Below are 16,762 nucleotides of genomic sequence, written 5' to 3'. Positions count from 1 at the left end.
ATCCTACCCTATTTTGTTCTATGTAATCTTTAGGCTAAACAAAAATAGTAAAAAAAAAAAACAAAAAAAAAACCCACCAAAAATAAAATTTGAACTAGAACAGCACCTGAAATAGTTTAATCGTTATTTGAATAAACATTTTTATTTTGTTATTTCACAGAATACCTTTCCCTGAAATTCTTGTTCCTGATGTCTGCAATGGAGATTCCTGCATTTCTAAATCCATTTAGGAATAGGCATGAAAGGGATAGATGAAACAATGAAATCAGAAAAAAAAAAAAAAAAAAAAACCATGAAGACAAGCAACTCTATTCTAAAAGGAATGTAGAACTATTTGATTTACTAATTGTGAAAGTACATAAAGAAAAATAAAAGATATTATTAAAACCTTATTGAAACAAAGTTAACTGATTCTCTCACTAACTTCCTCATTTCCAAAGTTTACATGCTAGTCTGCCAATTGAGATGCCTTTGTCTATACAATTAATCCACTAATGGCAATATGATTCTCTTTTATTTCTAATCTCATTTCTTATCTAATAGCACAGTATTAAAAATATTGCTTACTCAATAAATGCTGCTGTACAAAGAAACATAATGTGCTACTACAATTTAGCAATTTCAATATAAGTAAGATGGCTTCTCTTTCCTCTCAGACCATTGGCTTATGAATATCAATATTTTAAAGAGAATTTATTCTTGCTATAAAAAACATAAATTATTTATCTGACATGTTTTTTGATATTCCATGAGGAATGCATTGTTCCTTTAAATGCATTTCAATCTAAAACTATATTGAACAAAATTTAATTTATAGAGAATTTATAACATCCATCATCACTTTTAGAAAGTAATTATAGATATAAATTATAATTTTAATATGAATATATAGGAAATTAAGGTTGGTACAAGTCTTTTTTTTGATATTTTCTATTATTTATAAAAAATAAAACTAGATTAGCCAAATCCAAATAAACATAGGTCACTGTAGTTATGGATTTTAATGGCAATAGAGAACATTTTATTTGACTGTCTCCTCCATTCCCTCAAAATGACATTCCTTTGAATTGAATTGAAAACTCCAAAATAGTTGTACAGGCTTTTCATATTCTTTGAAAAAGACACAATTGCCTACTTAATTTGGGCAGAAAAGATATAGGTTAAATCCTCACAAATCATCTAAGCTTTCTGTTCTTCAGTTTCATCACCTGTCAAATGGGAGGTAACCAGAATACTGCACTATCTTTTTCATAAAGTAATGGATTTATTTGAAAAAAATCTTACAAGTGTGAGATCAATTTATTATTACAAGCCTGAGTCAATAAGATTTCAACCTAGCTATCAGGATAAAATGTTAAGAGCTAAGTCAGAAAATGCTCTCTATTTTGAAGTTTAAGTCTTTCAAGGGTCATGTTGGAGGTAGGCACATTTGAAAACATCTACTGAAAATCTAGGAACATATGCATTACCTTTCAACCTTAACTGTTCCCCACTCTCACTAATTCCTATGGCTTTATTATTCTCACTGTGTAAAGAGAAAGCTTTAGGAACATTTAAAAATATTGGAAACATTTAAAATGTATTTCCAGAGCTTGGATAAGTGATTTACATGGAGTTCCAAAAATTGAATGAGGACTCTTCTTTGTTGCTGTGTTACTGTTCAAATTTTATATATCATATATTAGATAGTCTATCTATTTATGTGTGTGTGTGTGTGTGTATGGGCATGTGTGCACATGTTATACTTATAGGCCATTATATGTATTATTTTTCCCCATATTTAAAAATCAGAAACAAATAATAATTCTAAACATAATACATTTTTAAAGTGTTAAGAATTTTTCTATTATTCACTTAAGCATATTTGGAAAAATACAGAAATCAGAAAATTGCTACTGTAGCCTATTTAAAAAAAATTTCTTTTTGATAAAGTAGATAATAATAAAAGGTCTTGAAACTTTTTTGCAGTTTCAGAATAGTAGACCTACAAGGATAATTAAGTAACTAACCAAAAAGAAACCAGTTATTTTCTCTTTAAAATAGCAAATATAGACTACATAAAATAACAAAAATAGACTTCATATGAATTTTAAGATTGCTATTTCATTATTTTTTTAAAGTAACTTCTTTGGATTTGTCAATCCTACCTTCTTTGTCCAGGGCAGGTCCACCCAAAATAAAGCCAGTATTAGATACTCTCTGCGAACAGCTGATCTGGGGTGAAAGGTGCTGATTACGTTCCTTCTGTATTTCATATTGATTAATTAGTTGGCGATAACTGTATATAAAATAAAATATAAAATGTAATAATTCTACATCAACGAAGATAAAAATTATATGCACCAAGTCTGTGTATCTCAAATCATAAATAATCAGATTATCAACAAAATTTTTTATTGTAATCATATCTGGATGTAATGTGGTTGTCTTCAAAGACCCAGTATCATATGTAGCTTTAGAATTTAAAAAGTTCATACAGGTCACTAATTCTAATCTCTGTCTGAATCAAAGAAAAGGTTACAGTTGTCCAAGGTCACACATATAGTGAGAGAAGTATGGTCCCTCCTTAGGTCCTCTGACTTAAAAATGAGTACTTTTTCATCTGTACTAAACAGCCTATCTATAAATTCTAATGTTGACTATTAACATTTATGATTCTTTTGAGTTTTCATTCATGCGAAGGCATCCAAAACATAATACAATTTTCCCTAAAACTAACTTTAGGTTTATTAAAATTGAGGGGTATCAGCACAGGTAAAAAAAAAAAAAACAAACAAACAAAAACAAAGCAAAAAACTATTATCTCATTTAAATCAGATCTTATTGTTAAATTATAGAACTTTTGTGAAGGTCAAATAATAAAATGTACGTAAAACACTGGAAAACCTTACAGATTATAAAACTATACTATAATAACCAACTATAAACTATACTAATTTATACAAACTATAAAAATGGAAGTTATTATCATCATAATTACTTCTGAACATTCTGATCTCAGATTACGTGATTCTACCTTGTATTCCATTTCTTACTTATATCCTTACTGAAGTATGAAGTATCTTACTGAACATACTTGTATGCTTGCTGGATGGTTACTTTAGAAAACCGCATCTTTCTCAGTTGTATGGAGGAAAATTCTTTTAGATGTAATTATATAAAGATAATTAGAATGATAGTAATACTTACATAGGATATCCACTGAGCTTAGCATACTGCTCAACTGTCCATCCGTATATATCTTGACAAGAGAGATCAACATCATATCCAAGAAGAAGACTGACTATTCCAGTTGGTTCACTACTGACAGCAATCATGAGAGCTGTTCTAGAATAAAGAAACAATTCATATTAAAAAATGTAAACAAATTACATTTAAGCAGATTTTTCTTGATATTCTACAAAAAGAGGATATTGTTAGTGTTAATCAGCATTGTGGAGTATGAACACATAGGAATGGATAGAAGTATTTTAACTGCTCATGTGCAACATTAATAATGGCAATAAAGACCAGAAAGAAAGATAGAAAAGAGAGCTTTTTTTGTTCCCTTAGATTTTTAGCAAGTATTGACAAATTTTAGGCTTTATAATAGACAAGAAGGGAGTATGTCAAAGCCATTTGTGTAAAAAAGTTTAGAACTTTCAGCTAGGGACCCTAAAAAGAGTTTCCACTTGTTTACTCACCTTCAAAGTAAAGTGGGAGCTATCTTAGCAACTTATTCCACTAAAATCCAATGCCCCATTATAATGTGGAAGTGACCCTAGGTTGTCAAAAATGAAACTAGAACAAGATATTTTATGTCTTAATAAGTCTCTGAACACGAAAACATCAATAAACTTTAAGTTAAGAAAGGTTCATCATCAGAAAACTAGCACCAATTGATTGGGCAAGGATCATTAACTCAAGAAAGCAGTTTATTAAGATGCAGATTGGTTTTGAGCTATACAAAGCAGAGGAAATATCCACATTGATGAAAACAGAAATCTTCTGAAGTACTGAGTTTGTTCTATGATAAATGATGCATTGGCTTTTTGTCTAAGGTAGTACTGAAGCGATATCAATAATGTCATGGCAAGATTTGTTGTTCTTTGACTATTTAGTGATAATTTACAAATAGCTCGATTCTATTAAAGATGATTAGTATAAAGAGAATGCTCACTCGTGAAATCATGGACATTTTAAATGATCTTCTGAAGTATTAATAACCTCTTTCTATCAGATTGAAATGTTTACTCTCTTTAAATCTTTTTTTGTCTGTCTTAACTCTCTTATACCAAACACAATATAGAGTCAAAAGGAACATGAAATATATCTGGGTGGCAAATAGGGGATTATGAGAGAAACTGAAACTGATGGAGTTATAAATAGTAATTAACTAGTAATTTGGTATTACTACTTAATATTATCATATGTTTAAAAAGTTATGTTTTTTTTTTTAAATATTCAGTTCAGGGAGGCAAGATGGTGGAATAAACAGTAAATTGGTGTAACTCTTTAATATTTACCTCTAAACAACACAAAATAGTTCCCCCAAACAAATTCTAAAACAGCAGAACCATCAAAAAGAACAATCTGTGAGCCCAAGAATCTTGGAAGATCTGAAATATCTCACTTGAGTGAAGTCCAGAACAACAATTATCCCAAACAGCCAGCAGCAAACTCCATTTCAGATAACCAGCAGTGCAGTAGGCAGATGCCAACATCAGGATCCCCCATGAATCTCAGCTAGACAGGGAAATGAGCCACCTGCAGTTCTGAGAACTGCCACATACTTCATCATAGCCCCAGAAAGACAGGTAACCTCCAGAGGCTAGACCTCCATGTGTTTCAGCATAGATGTGGGCAAACAGGTAGACCCCAAACCTACAGGTACTTAGGCTAAAATAGAGCCACCAGTGGTCAGACTAAGACATGCTTCAGTGTATCCCTGGGAAAATGCAGATAGCCCAGCAGCCTCAGCACAAGCCAGATATAAGCGCTAGGACACTGGTAAGCTGCCAGACCCCTAAGCCCTTCAGCATCACCAGCCACCCCATCCTCACAGAAAAATGGGAAGTGGTTTCAAGCCCAGGAAGAACTCAAACTCATAGAAGAGCTTAAAAAGGAGCTGAAAAATGGTATGAGAGGTAGTAGAAAAATTGGGGAAAGAAATGAGAACTTTTCCTTGTGGTTTTGCTGATAGGTATTTTGACACTGCCATCCTCTTCTGAGCTGTGTCTTGATCTTCCCTATCACCATAATAGCTTTCTATGGTCAGATTCTTCTTCTCTTTTGTTTTAGATTTTTTTTGGGGGGGGCTCATCTTTAATTTGCTCTTTGCCCTTTATAATTTCTTTTAAATTTCAGCTCTGCTCCCAAGATGGAAGGAACCCTATCTCAGGCTCTTTGTCCCTGGGGATGTAGCCCTGGCTGTTTGCCTGGTCTTGCTCACTGATATGGGCAAGTTCTGGGGTGGGGTGGGGATCCTCATGTCTGGTACTGTGCTAAGAAGGTGGGGTTGGCTGGGTGACACTGCTGACGGCCGTAGGGATCTAGCAGTGTACTTGGTATGGAATCAGTGTCCTAATGCTTGTTTCTGGTCTGTGCTGAGGCTATTAAGAGTGTTCCTGCATTTCCTTGCATATACTGAAACATGTGGTGATCCAGCCACTGGCTTATTTGCTTAGGATCCTGAAGGTCTGGGGTCTACTTATTTGTCTGGCGCTGCACTTAAAGAAGGTCTGGCTTCTGGATGCTGCTTGTTTGCATGGTTCTGTGCTGAAGCCATGTGGCAATTCTCAAAGCTGGAGTCTGCCTGTTCCCCTGACTATGAGTTATATGGGAATTCTAGTGCTGGCATCTGCCTACTGCATCATATTGGTGTTCAAGGTCTATAGCTAGTTTTATGAGGAAATGCTAGCTACTGGCTTGCTTCCCTCTCTTGGACTGTGCTCTACTTTTACCTAAGACATTTCCTGCTGATCTTCCAAGTTTCTTCACTCTGTCTTTTTGATGATTCTACTGGGTCAGGATTTGTTTGGGAAACAATTTTATTGTAGCTATTTTATGGTTGTTTGGAGGTGAATACAAGAGAGTTACAACAATTTTCTGCTAACTGCTATCTTGAAACCCAGAAGTCATTCAGAAGTGTTAGAAGATCTGGCTTAGGATTCATGTCAAACAACCTACAGACCTATTCTTTCCTCAATTGCTTTTCATTGTTTTGTGAAGAAATATTAGTCTCCTTCCATCTAGTATTTTCTTATTTCTTGATTATTTTTGTTGTCTTCTAAGCTTGAGTTAATCTTAGCAAAATAGTTCTTTTTTTGGCAGTGACTATTATTCCCAAGTGGTACAATTTTTGCACTATTTTGGCCTCCTCTTTGGGACAACTGTTTTGTATTAAACAAACTTCTGAGAAATGATATATATATACCCTGTCTACCACAATGCTCAGCATATAGCAGTGCTTATTATATGCTTGTTAACTGGATGATTGATATGTCCATTTCCCATTTTAGGGAGCTGAGAGATTGTTTAATCACAACAGGTTATGACTGTTATAACCACTGTCTACTTTTCATCTTTCTTCTTACTTCTCATTTATATAATTTTGGCCTTCACTCTGGTTAGTCTATAATTTGAATGGAATGTAGACATCTAACTAATAACCAGTCATTTTTGTCTACTAGATAATGTCAGTTCTATGTCTGGGGTTGGCTTGTTGAAAAAAATTTTTTTGTGATATCAAGCAAGTTTCTCCCATGCAAATGTTAAAATTATACAATATTCTATGGCACATGCCATCCAAAGGGATAACTTTGTTCTGTAATTATCAGCATTAAGCTAGATGTAAATGGTGAAGCACATGTTCACTTAAGGTGCTTGCCAGTGCTATGTAGGTTGTCCTTTACAAAGTCCAAATAGAATAGAGATTGTATTTACAAATGCTACTATTTTGGGTATTATGCTATCTGCATTAAGTCATGGAACATGAAAAATGCTCCATGATGAAATCCCAACTTAGGAAAAAGATATTGGTCTAAGAATCCAACCTGCAAAAGTGGATGAAAAGTAATTCTGTGTTGTTTAATGGGCAGCCCCTTGTAGTTAGTTTATCTATACCTTTGTAGATGTCCTTAATCTGTTTATATATAAACATGTACATTGCCTCCTAGGTCACTGAAGAACAAAGCATTGATCTCAAAATTACTGGAAAAAGGAGATATAACTGTATCTCATTTGAGAAACTACATAGCACTTCCAATGATTCCACTGCCACAAAAGCTCATTTTATAAATACCAAGCTCAGAAGAATCAAAATTATAGATAACACCAAAGGCCATGGGAATATGCACAATGAATAGAAATAGATACAAGTAATAATGATTTTGATGTAATAAATGATATCAAAGCCATGAGCTGTTGCAGTCATAAATAATTATTTTTCCTTTCATAGTTGATATATGGGGATATAGTTCATCCTTTTGCAATGATAATCAATTTCAATTATCGTAATTAACTAAATGTTCACAATTTAAATTATTATTCCTCTGGAAATTTTTTTTAATTTTTTGCTTTTTTTATTCGTAGCTTTAATTACTGTACCTTTTAGACTTATCTGAGGCATTCACATTTGCTCCATTTTTTAAGAAAAAATCTACCATATCATGGTTATTTTCTGTAACTGCAAGCAAAAGTGGTGTATAGCCTTCCTGTAAAATCATAATAAAGACATTGTTATAATATGGAAGAATTCTATTTATATTTCAATTCAGCTTAAGACATTTTGTGAATATCTTAGGAATTTGCTAATGACCCCTTTCTAGAATAATGTTTTTAAATGCCTAAATATGTAGAGTACAAACAAAGCCAATTACATTGAAATAACTATAAAGCTATTGTTGTCTTTTTAAAGTTAATGGACCCACGTTAAGAATTCCTACTCTAAGATTAAATTATACAGTAGATGCTGGTCTAAATCAGTAGAGGGAGTTTCCTTATTTGGAGTTCCAAGGTGAATGAAATATCTTCCTGAGTTCTGCCCCTTTTCTCCCTTTACCTCTCCAACCTGCATTAGAAAATTCCAAAGGACAATAAATTTTTGCTACAGAATGATTTTAAGATATTTTCATTAAAGAAAGGCTTCCATAAATAAATGAATTATAAATTATAAAATATGTGAATTGAACATTATCTGATTATACATTTTAATTCATAAAATACTTTTATTATACAAGAGGTGGGCTTCTACCTTGTTTTTTGCTTCAATATCACCTTTATGTTTAAGCAGCTGTGCTGCTATGGCTTTGTTCTGACCAGAGGCAGCATAGTGAAGTGCAGTGTTGTTGTTCGAGTCCACAAGATTAGAGTCTGCACCATGTTCTAGCAGGATTGTTGCACACTCCTCCTGCTGACACTGTACTGCCTGTCAGTATAATACAAAGAGATAATAAATACTCTAAATATAAAATTTAGTATATTAAAGTATCATTAGTGGCATATAAAAAAGTTAGTAAAGCATATTTTCTTAGTCAAGGAGAGAAATCAAAATGCATTTCATTGACCAGCATAGTTAACGAATGAGTACCTTAATTAAAGGTGTTCGGTTGTCATTATCACACAAGTTTAGTTTGCATTTTCTTTGTACTAAGAGAGACACAACGTCTGGATATCCTTTTGCACAGGCCAGATGGAGAGAAGTCCTATGGAATGAGAAAGCAATGTAATTGTTTGACAATGTACTATAATAATCAAAATTGTACCATTGTTAGTATAATTTTTAATAAAATATGCATTATTATTCTTATGGCTAAACTATAAATCATTGCCAAAATAAATATATGGCCACTACTGTTACCTAAAGAAATAAAATATACATTAACTCTTATTGACGGGTTAATGGATAAAACTGCCAGGACTGGGAAAAAAAAAATACAGCAGGTAGATTTATATTTCATTACAGATTGGCATGGAAACTTTGCTCAGTTTCCGACCTCAGATGATTCACATCTCCTTATACAACTGCCAGCCTTAGATCTCACTCGATATGGGATTATTGATGTGCATCACCAGGTTTGGCTGTTAAGTCTAATAATAACTTTTTTCCACTAAGAGTATTGACAATTACAAAATAGTTTAAAAAGCAACTGCCTTAGAAAAACATTTACATATTTGAATATTGTATATTTGTATAAGCACATGTGCACATATGTGTGTATTCTCCATTAATGCCTTATTGCAAATACTACATTGTATAGTTGAAGTGGCTTTGTATTGCTAAAGGGTATTTGAGCAGGGTGCACATATTGGTAGTTCTACCATGCTGGAAAGGTTTGAAGTAAGAGCTTAGTATGTCTATTGTCCAAGAACCAACCTAACTAAAGTCATAAAGATATTAGCTGCTTGCCAAAGAAGGAAGAATTTTTTTTTTTTTTATTGAAAGTGACTCTCAAAGACAATCTTTTCAATTCTGCTTGACTCTTTGTGCCCCTATGTAGGGTTTTCTTAGCAAAGATGTGGGAATACTTTGTCTTTCTTTCTGCTGCTCATTTTATAGATGAGTTAAACTTAGACAAACAGGATTGAGTGATTTTCCCAGAGTCACATAGCTAATATATGAGGCCAGATTTAAACTCAAGAAGATGAGTCTTCCTGACTCCAAACCTAGCATTCTATTCAGTGAACCATATATTGGCCTCTAGCTGATCCTCCACCAAGTTGTAAGGAGCTTACGTTATGTATTGTTGGAGAAAATGTCCATAACAACAAAATCATGTATTGCTGAAGCAATATAAATAAATATTCATATGTGTATTTTTCATCTTTTCTTGTTTTCAGGACTTTCCTTTTTCCTCATGCTTTCTTCTGGTGTCTCTAAGGTAGGTAAGAGGGAAAGAAGTTTTTTTCTTCCCTCATCCTCGCAGGTTTATTGGTATTATGCCAATGGTTCTCAAACTTTTGTTCTCACTATCTTTATACTATTTAAAAACTATTGAGGATCTGTCTGAAGAATTTTTGTTTATGTGGGTTATATTGATAGATATTTACCATATTAGAAAAAAACTAATTTGAATTTGCAGACCTTCTGAGAGGGTTTCAGAGACCACCAGAGAATCTCTGGACTTGACTTTGAGAACCACTGTGTTATGCTCAGATATAGCTTGAAAAGGAAGAAAACTAGCAACTATTATGTGTCCTCTATGTCCCAGACACTATTCAGCACTCTTACAAATATTATCTCATTTGATCTTTGTAATAATTCTAAGAAGGAGGTGTTATTATTATTCTCATTTCATAGTTGAGGAAACTCAGAAACAAATTTGTTCAGGGTCACACATTAATAAAGTGTTTGAGGTTGAATTTAATTCTTTAAGCAATTAATCAAATCAGTATTTAAATAATTAAACAGAGCAGAAAAACACAATAACATTATTGAATCTCTTAAAATAACTGCTAATGCTTAAAAAAGTTTAATAAGAAAAGGGAAGGAACTAAAAATATTTCAGATTTATTAATTCAGTTTACATTTATTTTCTCTTTCTTAACCCAGGAGTACCCTATGTTTATCAGCTATGATTAAATTAGGCTTTTTTGGTCAGAAAAGAGATGAGGAAAATAAAATGGAAACAGGAACAGTATTACTGGGAAAGAATTGCCAGAGAAAGAGAAAGCTATTAAAAATGTATTCATGTACATTAGTGAAATTACTTAAGTAGGAAATTGAGTTGTGAATAGTGAAAGAAATCAGAAAGGAAGGAAGCAAAGCAGCATAAAATACTCACATTAGGGGAAAAGATATTGAAAGAGAAAGATGTTGCGTCAGTCATCATGTTGGCTGAGTGGCACCATGGTGGGAGGGCAATGTAGTCACTGTGCATTTTAGGGGAAAATATAACCATAAATATAAAGGGGAGAGAAGAGTCTTTGAATGAATTTACATGTAGCTTGCACATTCACTGTTCATCATTCTGGGGGTATCTATTTATTAAAACTAGTGGATAACTAAATAGTTGACATACTGTTTATACTCAACTAACAAGAGTTCTCTGATAGCTAATGAACACATTTAAAAGTATCTCAATCTTGAATAGAGACTAATAGTTTTTAACTGTCATGGCTGTAGGATTTTGTTTTTCTTTAGTTTTAGAAAACATTTCTTTTTAAGTCAATGGTTACCTACACTCATATCCATTATCATTATTATATTTAAATGGGATTTTTAATAATCACAGAGCAGAATACTCTCAGAAAAACCTGGAAAATCCTCAATGAACTCAAGCAAAGTGAAATATACTGTGTACAAAGTAACAGCAATGTTGTAAGGATAATGAACTTTAAATGACTTTGCTATTCTCAGCAATGCAATGATTCAGGATTATTCTGAGGGACTTAAAACTAAAAATGTTTTCCATACCCAGAGAAAGAAGTGATTGTGTGTGAATACAGATCAACGCATACCTTTTTAAACTATATTTTTCTTGAATTTTTTGGGGGAGAACTACACTTTCTTTTCCAGTATGACTTTCATGGAAAAGTTTTATATAACTTCTCATGTGCCTTCTCAACAGGGGACTGGTGGGCAAGAAGGAAAAGAATCTGGAACTCAAAAATTTTAAAACAAATATAAAAAATTATTTTATATTTAACTTGGTAAAAAAAATTAAACAAATTTAATAAGAAATAACCCTATCAACAAAATATCTAAATCTATATATGCTCTGAACTAATTAACTGTAAATCACACCATATCCATCAGAAGAAAATCAGTAAAGATAATCAGCCAATCATAAAGACCTTTGATTTCAGCCATTTTAGTGTTTTTTACTTTAGTGTTCTCACTTATCCACTCCTACTTTTACTCTGCAAGTGTTAAGTCAGATACACAGATGTATAGAAAATATATATACAAGTAACATGCCTATGCTTTTATTTCTTGGCTTTTAGGATAAGTAAAAATATTAAGAAATACTCAAAATAGTTTGTCACTTATTTTTCAAAGCTAATGAATGACATATTGGAAATGACATAAAAATAAGTTTTTTAACATTATTTTTAACAACATATATAATCACTTGTATATTTTCACCAATTACTGATATAAAATTCAGTTTGGATAAGTAAATAATGTACCATCAAATTTCCAGCCAGGATTCCACTGATTTTCAGTATTTAACAAACAAAATAAAACATACCTGTCCAAATGTGAAATTTAACTTCCTATGTACAATTTCGGTACCTCAAGTTTAAAGGTTCTCTTATATATATTATCTAATAAACTCAAGAGATGTAGGACAGTATGGTTGATAGAAAGTCTGAAAATTACTTGTTTCAAGTTCTAGCTCTGACACATACTGGCTATGTATAAGATTGGGTAAAGTCATTTAACTTCTCACTGATTTAAGCAATTTTCTGACATTCAACTGGTGGAGAAGAAACTGACCTGCAATGGTAAAGGGATTCCTTATTATCAATGAAACCACACATCCAGTCTATAGTCCATGAGAAACTTCATTATACACATTTAATTGGACAACTATATTAGTATTCTGAGACAGTAATGAAGTTAATTGTATAAACTACATATGAAAAATCAGTCTCCTTACATTATAGTCATAACTTCATTATCTGGTTTTTTTTTTTTAACCTATCTTTATATGGAAATCATGTTTTAAATGTTTATTTTAAATGGAAAATACAGATAAATGACCTGTTTTCAAGAACTTAGGATTTGTTTTGGGCAGGGCAGTTCTTATTAGAATTATTTAAAAGAAAATAAATAGAAGAGAAGATATCTCTTTGAAGATATGTCATGTGGTAGGGCTGTAGATATAAAAGACTGAGCAAATTGTAGGATGAGTTGCATTTTCTACGATTAAATAGAGTCTCCTTCCACTCTATATTGGGTATAATAGCATATTGCTACCAGTAATTTAGTATGACAGAGTATGCATGAAGTAAATATTAATTGCTGATCCTAGTACAATACATTATTACTATCTTCTGACTCCAGCCATTTTCACTAAATATTCCCCCACTCATGGAATTCTCTCCCCTCTCCTTTCATCTGTTGCCCTACCTAAGTTGCTGAAATCCTACTTTCTACAAGAAGCTTTCCCCAATCCTCTTAATGCTGATGTCTTCCTCCGCTGATTATTTTAGTTTAACCTATTTGTAGTATCATGTTTGTACTTAGTTGTTTTCATGTTGCCTTCCCCATTGGAATGTGAGTGCCTTCACAGCAGGGACTGTCTTTTAGCATTCTTTGTATACCCAGCTCTTAGCACAGTGTCAGTTACATAGTAGACACTTAAATCTTTCTTGACTGACTGCTGTTCACATCCAGCACTCCATCTCCTGCTTAAGTGTCTCCATTGGCTCTCTGTATGCCTGCAGTGCTCCTCACTTTCCCCTCTGGGCTTCTTTCAGGGACTGCCTTCTACAAGAAGCCGTTTTCCATTTCCCTTAAAACTAGTGCCTTTCCTCTGGTACACCCACCTCACCCTTATGTACCCTGTTTATACATAATTCCTTTCACATGTTATTTTACAATCTCTCCTTTCCAGAGCATTATACTTCCACATTAATATTCCCTCAAACACCTTCACTTCCCAGTTCCTCAACCTCCTCATTTCATAGGATCTAAGTCTTCATTCTATTTCAGCCAGATAATTTATCTTTGATCACCCACAAACATAGCACAATTATAGTTACAAATACTAAGTTTCTCTTATCTGATCACAATCAATTGTCATTTTACCTCTTCCTTTCCCTTGCAAACCTAAACTGTTTTTCATCTAGACCATGATCTCTAAATCCAAGGCTATTACTCCTGTACTAGATACATTCTCCTCCATTTCCTATCTTTACTCCTTGATGAACCATTCAATAGTTTTGTTCAACTCTACAATGTTTTCCCTTGAGTCCAGTGATCCGTTATCATATGTCCTGCTAAGCCTCAGCCTTGAATCACTCCGGCCATCTGCTGCCTTTGCTCATTCACATACTAAAAAAAGGTGGAGAAAATCATGCAATTGCGCTTACTAGGTCCACTACAAATTTATGTTATATAATCTCAAGTGGGTTCTCACTGATGCAAGGCTTTATCTTCCTTAATAATTCGCTATGCCACTTACCACAGCAGCTCTTCCAAACCTTTTCATCCCTCCTCAAACTGTGTGAACCTTATGGTTCACTCTTCACTGAGCTAAGAATCTTGCCTCATATTTTACTGGAAAAAAAAAGGATTCATTACCTGAGATCTCCCTCTTCTCCCCTCCTCATTTAATATCATCTAAATGCCTTCCGCCATTATCTTTTTCTTCACCTATCTCACATAAAGAGGTGGCCTTTCCCCTCGTCAATGAAAATGTTTATATTTACAACTGATAGTACCTACCCTCTTATCTCCACAACATCTGCCCCCTCTCTTATTACTATTCTCACTTAACTTCACTCTCTCTGCATCCTAGCTATTTCCCCCTTCTTGCTTAACAACATGCCCATTTCTTCTCCCCCATTCTCCAAAGAACTTTCACTTGATCAATCCATCCCCACTATCACCTCACATCTCTCCTGTCCTTTGTAGCTAAATGTCACCAGAGGACCATGGACAAAAAGTGTCTCCACTTTCTCTTTTGTCATTTTCTTTTAACACTCTACAGTTTGGCTTCTAAATTCTCCAAAGATACTATTGATCACTTAATTTCAAAATCTAATGGTCTTTTCTCAATAATCACCCTTCTTTAACTCTTTGAAAACTTTGAAAACTATCACCTTTTTCTCCTTGATATTCCCTTCTCTCCAGGTTTTGTAACACTTCTCTCTCCTGATTCTCCTGTGTATCTGATCTTCTCCTCAGTCACTCTTGCAGATTTGGTGCCCTATTTAACCTCCTAGAATATAGAGACAATCTTTGTTCCCCATTTCTCTGTAACTATTGCTATCAGTCAGGTGCCTGATACATATAGTAAATACTTAATAAAAGCAGTAATTAATTTTCTGCTTTGATACTTTCATACCTCCCATATCCTGTCCATATTTCATCAACAGACTCATCTTTCTGAGTTCAAATCTGACCTCAGATATTTACAGTTGTTTGACTCTAGGCATGTCGCTTCATCCTATTTGCCTCAGTTTCCTTATCTGTAAAAATGAGCTGGAAAAGAAAATGGTAAACCATTCCAGCAACTTTTCCAAGAAAATTTCCCAAATGTCGTCACGGTTAATGCAACATTTCAGCAGAATAGTATTTGCTCCCACTTCGCTATGGATTATGAATAAGTTCGTTGGACCCTGGCGAAAAGTAAAATGATGGAGTTTCCCCATTCATTAAAAATGGAAAGCAGGACTTGCTACCTATCTCTAGGAGGCAAATCCTGACTGACCAGGGTGCTGAGGGGAATTGCTTTTCCAATGTTATCTGGGGGAAAGGAGAGGGAGAGGGGAGATGGGGATAGAAGAGAAAGGGGTGGAGAGAGAGAAATGGACCCACGTGGAGGGATGGAGGGGTATCTTAGGCTCCTCCATGGGGGCCTTACCTTCTCTCTTCCCTCCCCCAACTCCTGCTCTTACCGCTTCACTTTATCCAAATCGTTCACGTCGTGCTTCCCTAGCAGCAGCAGCTGCTGGACCTTCGCCACATCGCCGACCGAGGCAGCTTTGTGGAGCTTCCCGAGGTCCTTGTCCCGGATGAGGTATCCTGCGTTGGTGTCGGACTCTGGGACCCCGCTGTCCCTCCGCGGGATGGCGAAGGAGCGAGATGGAGACTGCCCTTTCTTGCTGCCGAAATTGAAAATCTTCTTCATCCTGGAGACAGACTTCAGGGCCGTCGGAAGAACTCGCAGGGGAGTCCTTTCTTGGCCCCTCAGCCTGCTCCGAGGCCTAGGCTCCGCTCCAGAATTAAAGGGGAAAATTTCAATAACCAGAGTCCAGAGGTTCAGAGAACTGTGAGCGCGCAGCAATTATAACCAATAGAAACCGAGAGCCGGCTGCAACCCTGGCAACGCCGGGAGGGAACTGAATTGCGCATGCGTTAGTAAGATACGCGGGTCACGGGGATGGGCCCAAAGGTAAAGTCACGCAAGGGTGAGTGCGCATGTGCCGGCTCGCTTAACTTTTTGCCGGGGTAGGCCATAGAACCAAATCCCGAGGTGCGTGAGCTCCGGCCTGATTACTTACTTCCAGAACTCTAGGTTCTTTCGATTATCGCTCTGAAACCCGACGCGTAGGGGGCGGACTGGAAATGGAATTGCTCTTTGGAGGAAAGTACTTAAGGTGTAGCCTGATGGCTAGCGTGCTGGATCTGGATTGGCAGGAATCAGATTCGATTTTCGGGACCTGCTCTGGGTGCTTTCCTTTGTGACGGTGGACAAATCACTTCCTTTCCGAACTTCGGTTTCTTTTCTTGTAAAATGAGTTTTGACTTGATAACGAACTTCGGTTTCTTTTCTTGTAAAATGAGTTTTGACTTGAGAATCTCCCAAGTCTCTTGTAGTTATTAATAATACGATGAAGCCCTAGACTGAAAACGAGGACGGGGTTGGGAGGGTTGGGGGGAAAGGTGCTAGTGGACTCCCCTGGGACAAATGCAGTCTGGGTTCCTCTTCTGATTCTTCCTTCCCCTTTACTGCCTTCCGGAGTGGATTTGTATAGACGAAGAGCCTGACATAGCGAGGGAAGAGCTGATTTTAGCCAGTAAGATCTGGGTTCAAGCCTAACCTCTGTGCATTATGTAAATTGCCATATTGATTCTGTTATTAATGGGAAGAAGGACTATATGGCA

At 35.0% G+C, this 16,762-nt stretch overlaps 1 protein-coding gene across 1 annotated transcript in view; it reads right to left on the bottom strand.

The window, feature by feature from the left end:
- ANKRD26 (ankyrin repeat domain containing 26) overlaps positions 1-15,878 on the bottom strand; it is a 98,727-nt gene extending 82,849 nt beyond the window's left edge. Inside the window, exons 1-6 of the mRNA XM_051961437.1 lie at positions 15,553-15,878; positions 8,570-8,684; positions 8,234-8,407; positions 7,588-7,694; positions 3,190-3,327; positions 2,148-2,278 (exon numbers count right to left, since the gene is read on the bottom strand). Of these exons, the coding sequence (XP_051817397.1) occupies positions 2,148-2,278; positions 3,190-3,327; positions 7,588-7,694; positions 8,234-8,407; positions 8,570-8,684; positions 15,553-15,785 (898 nt within the window). The 5' untranslated portion in view covers positions 15,786-15,878. The remainder of the gene's footprint in view (positions 1-2,147; positions 2,279-3,189; positions 3,328-7,587; positions 7,695-8,233; positions 8,408-8,569; positions 8,685-15,552) is intronic.
- Positions 15,879-16,762: the final 884 nt, after the last annotated feature.

This window comes from Antechinus flavipes, chromosome 5 (assembly GCF_016432865.1).
Source record: "Antechinus flavipes isolate AdamAnt ecotype Samford, QLD, Australia chromosome 5, AdamAnt_v2, whole genome shotgun sequence".
In the NCBI taxonomy this organism is placed as follows: Eukaryota; Metazoa; Chordata; class Mammalia; order Dasyuromorphia; family Dasyuridae; genus Antechinus; species Antechinus flavipes.
Note: the sequence above shows the minus strand (reverse complement) of the source record. Positions and strands in the feature narration are given on the sequence as shown.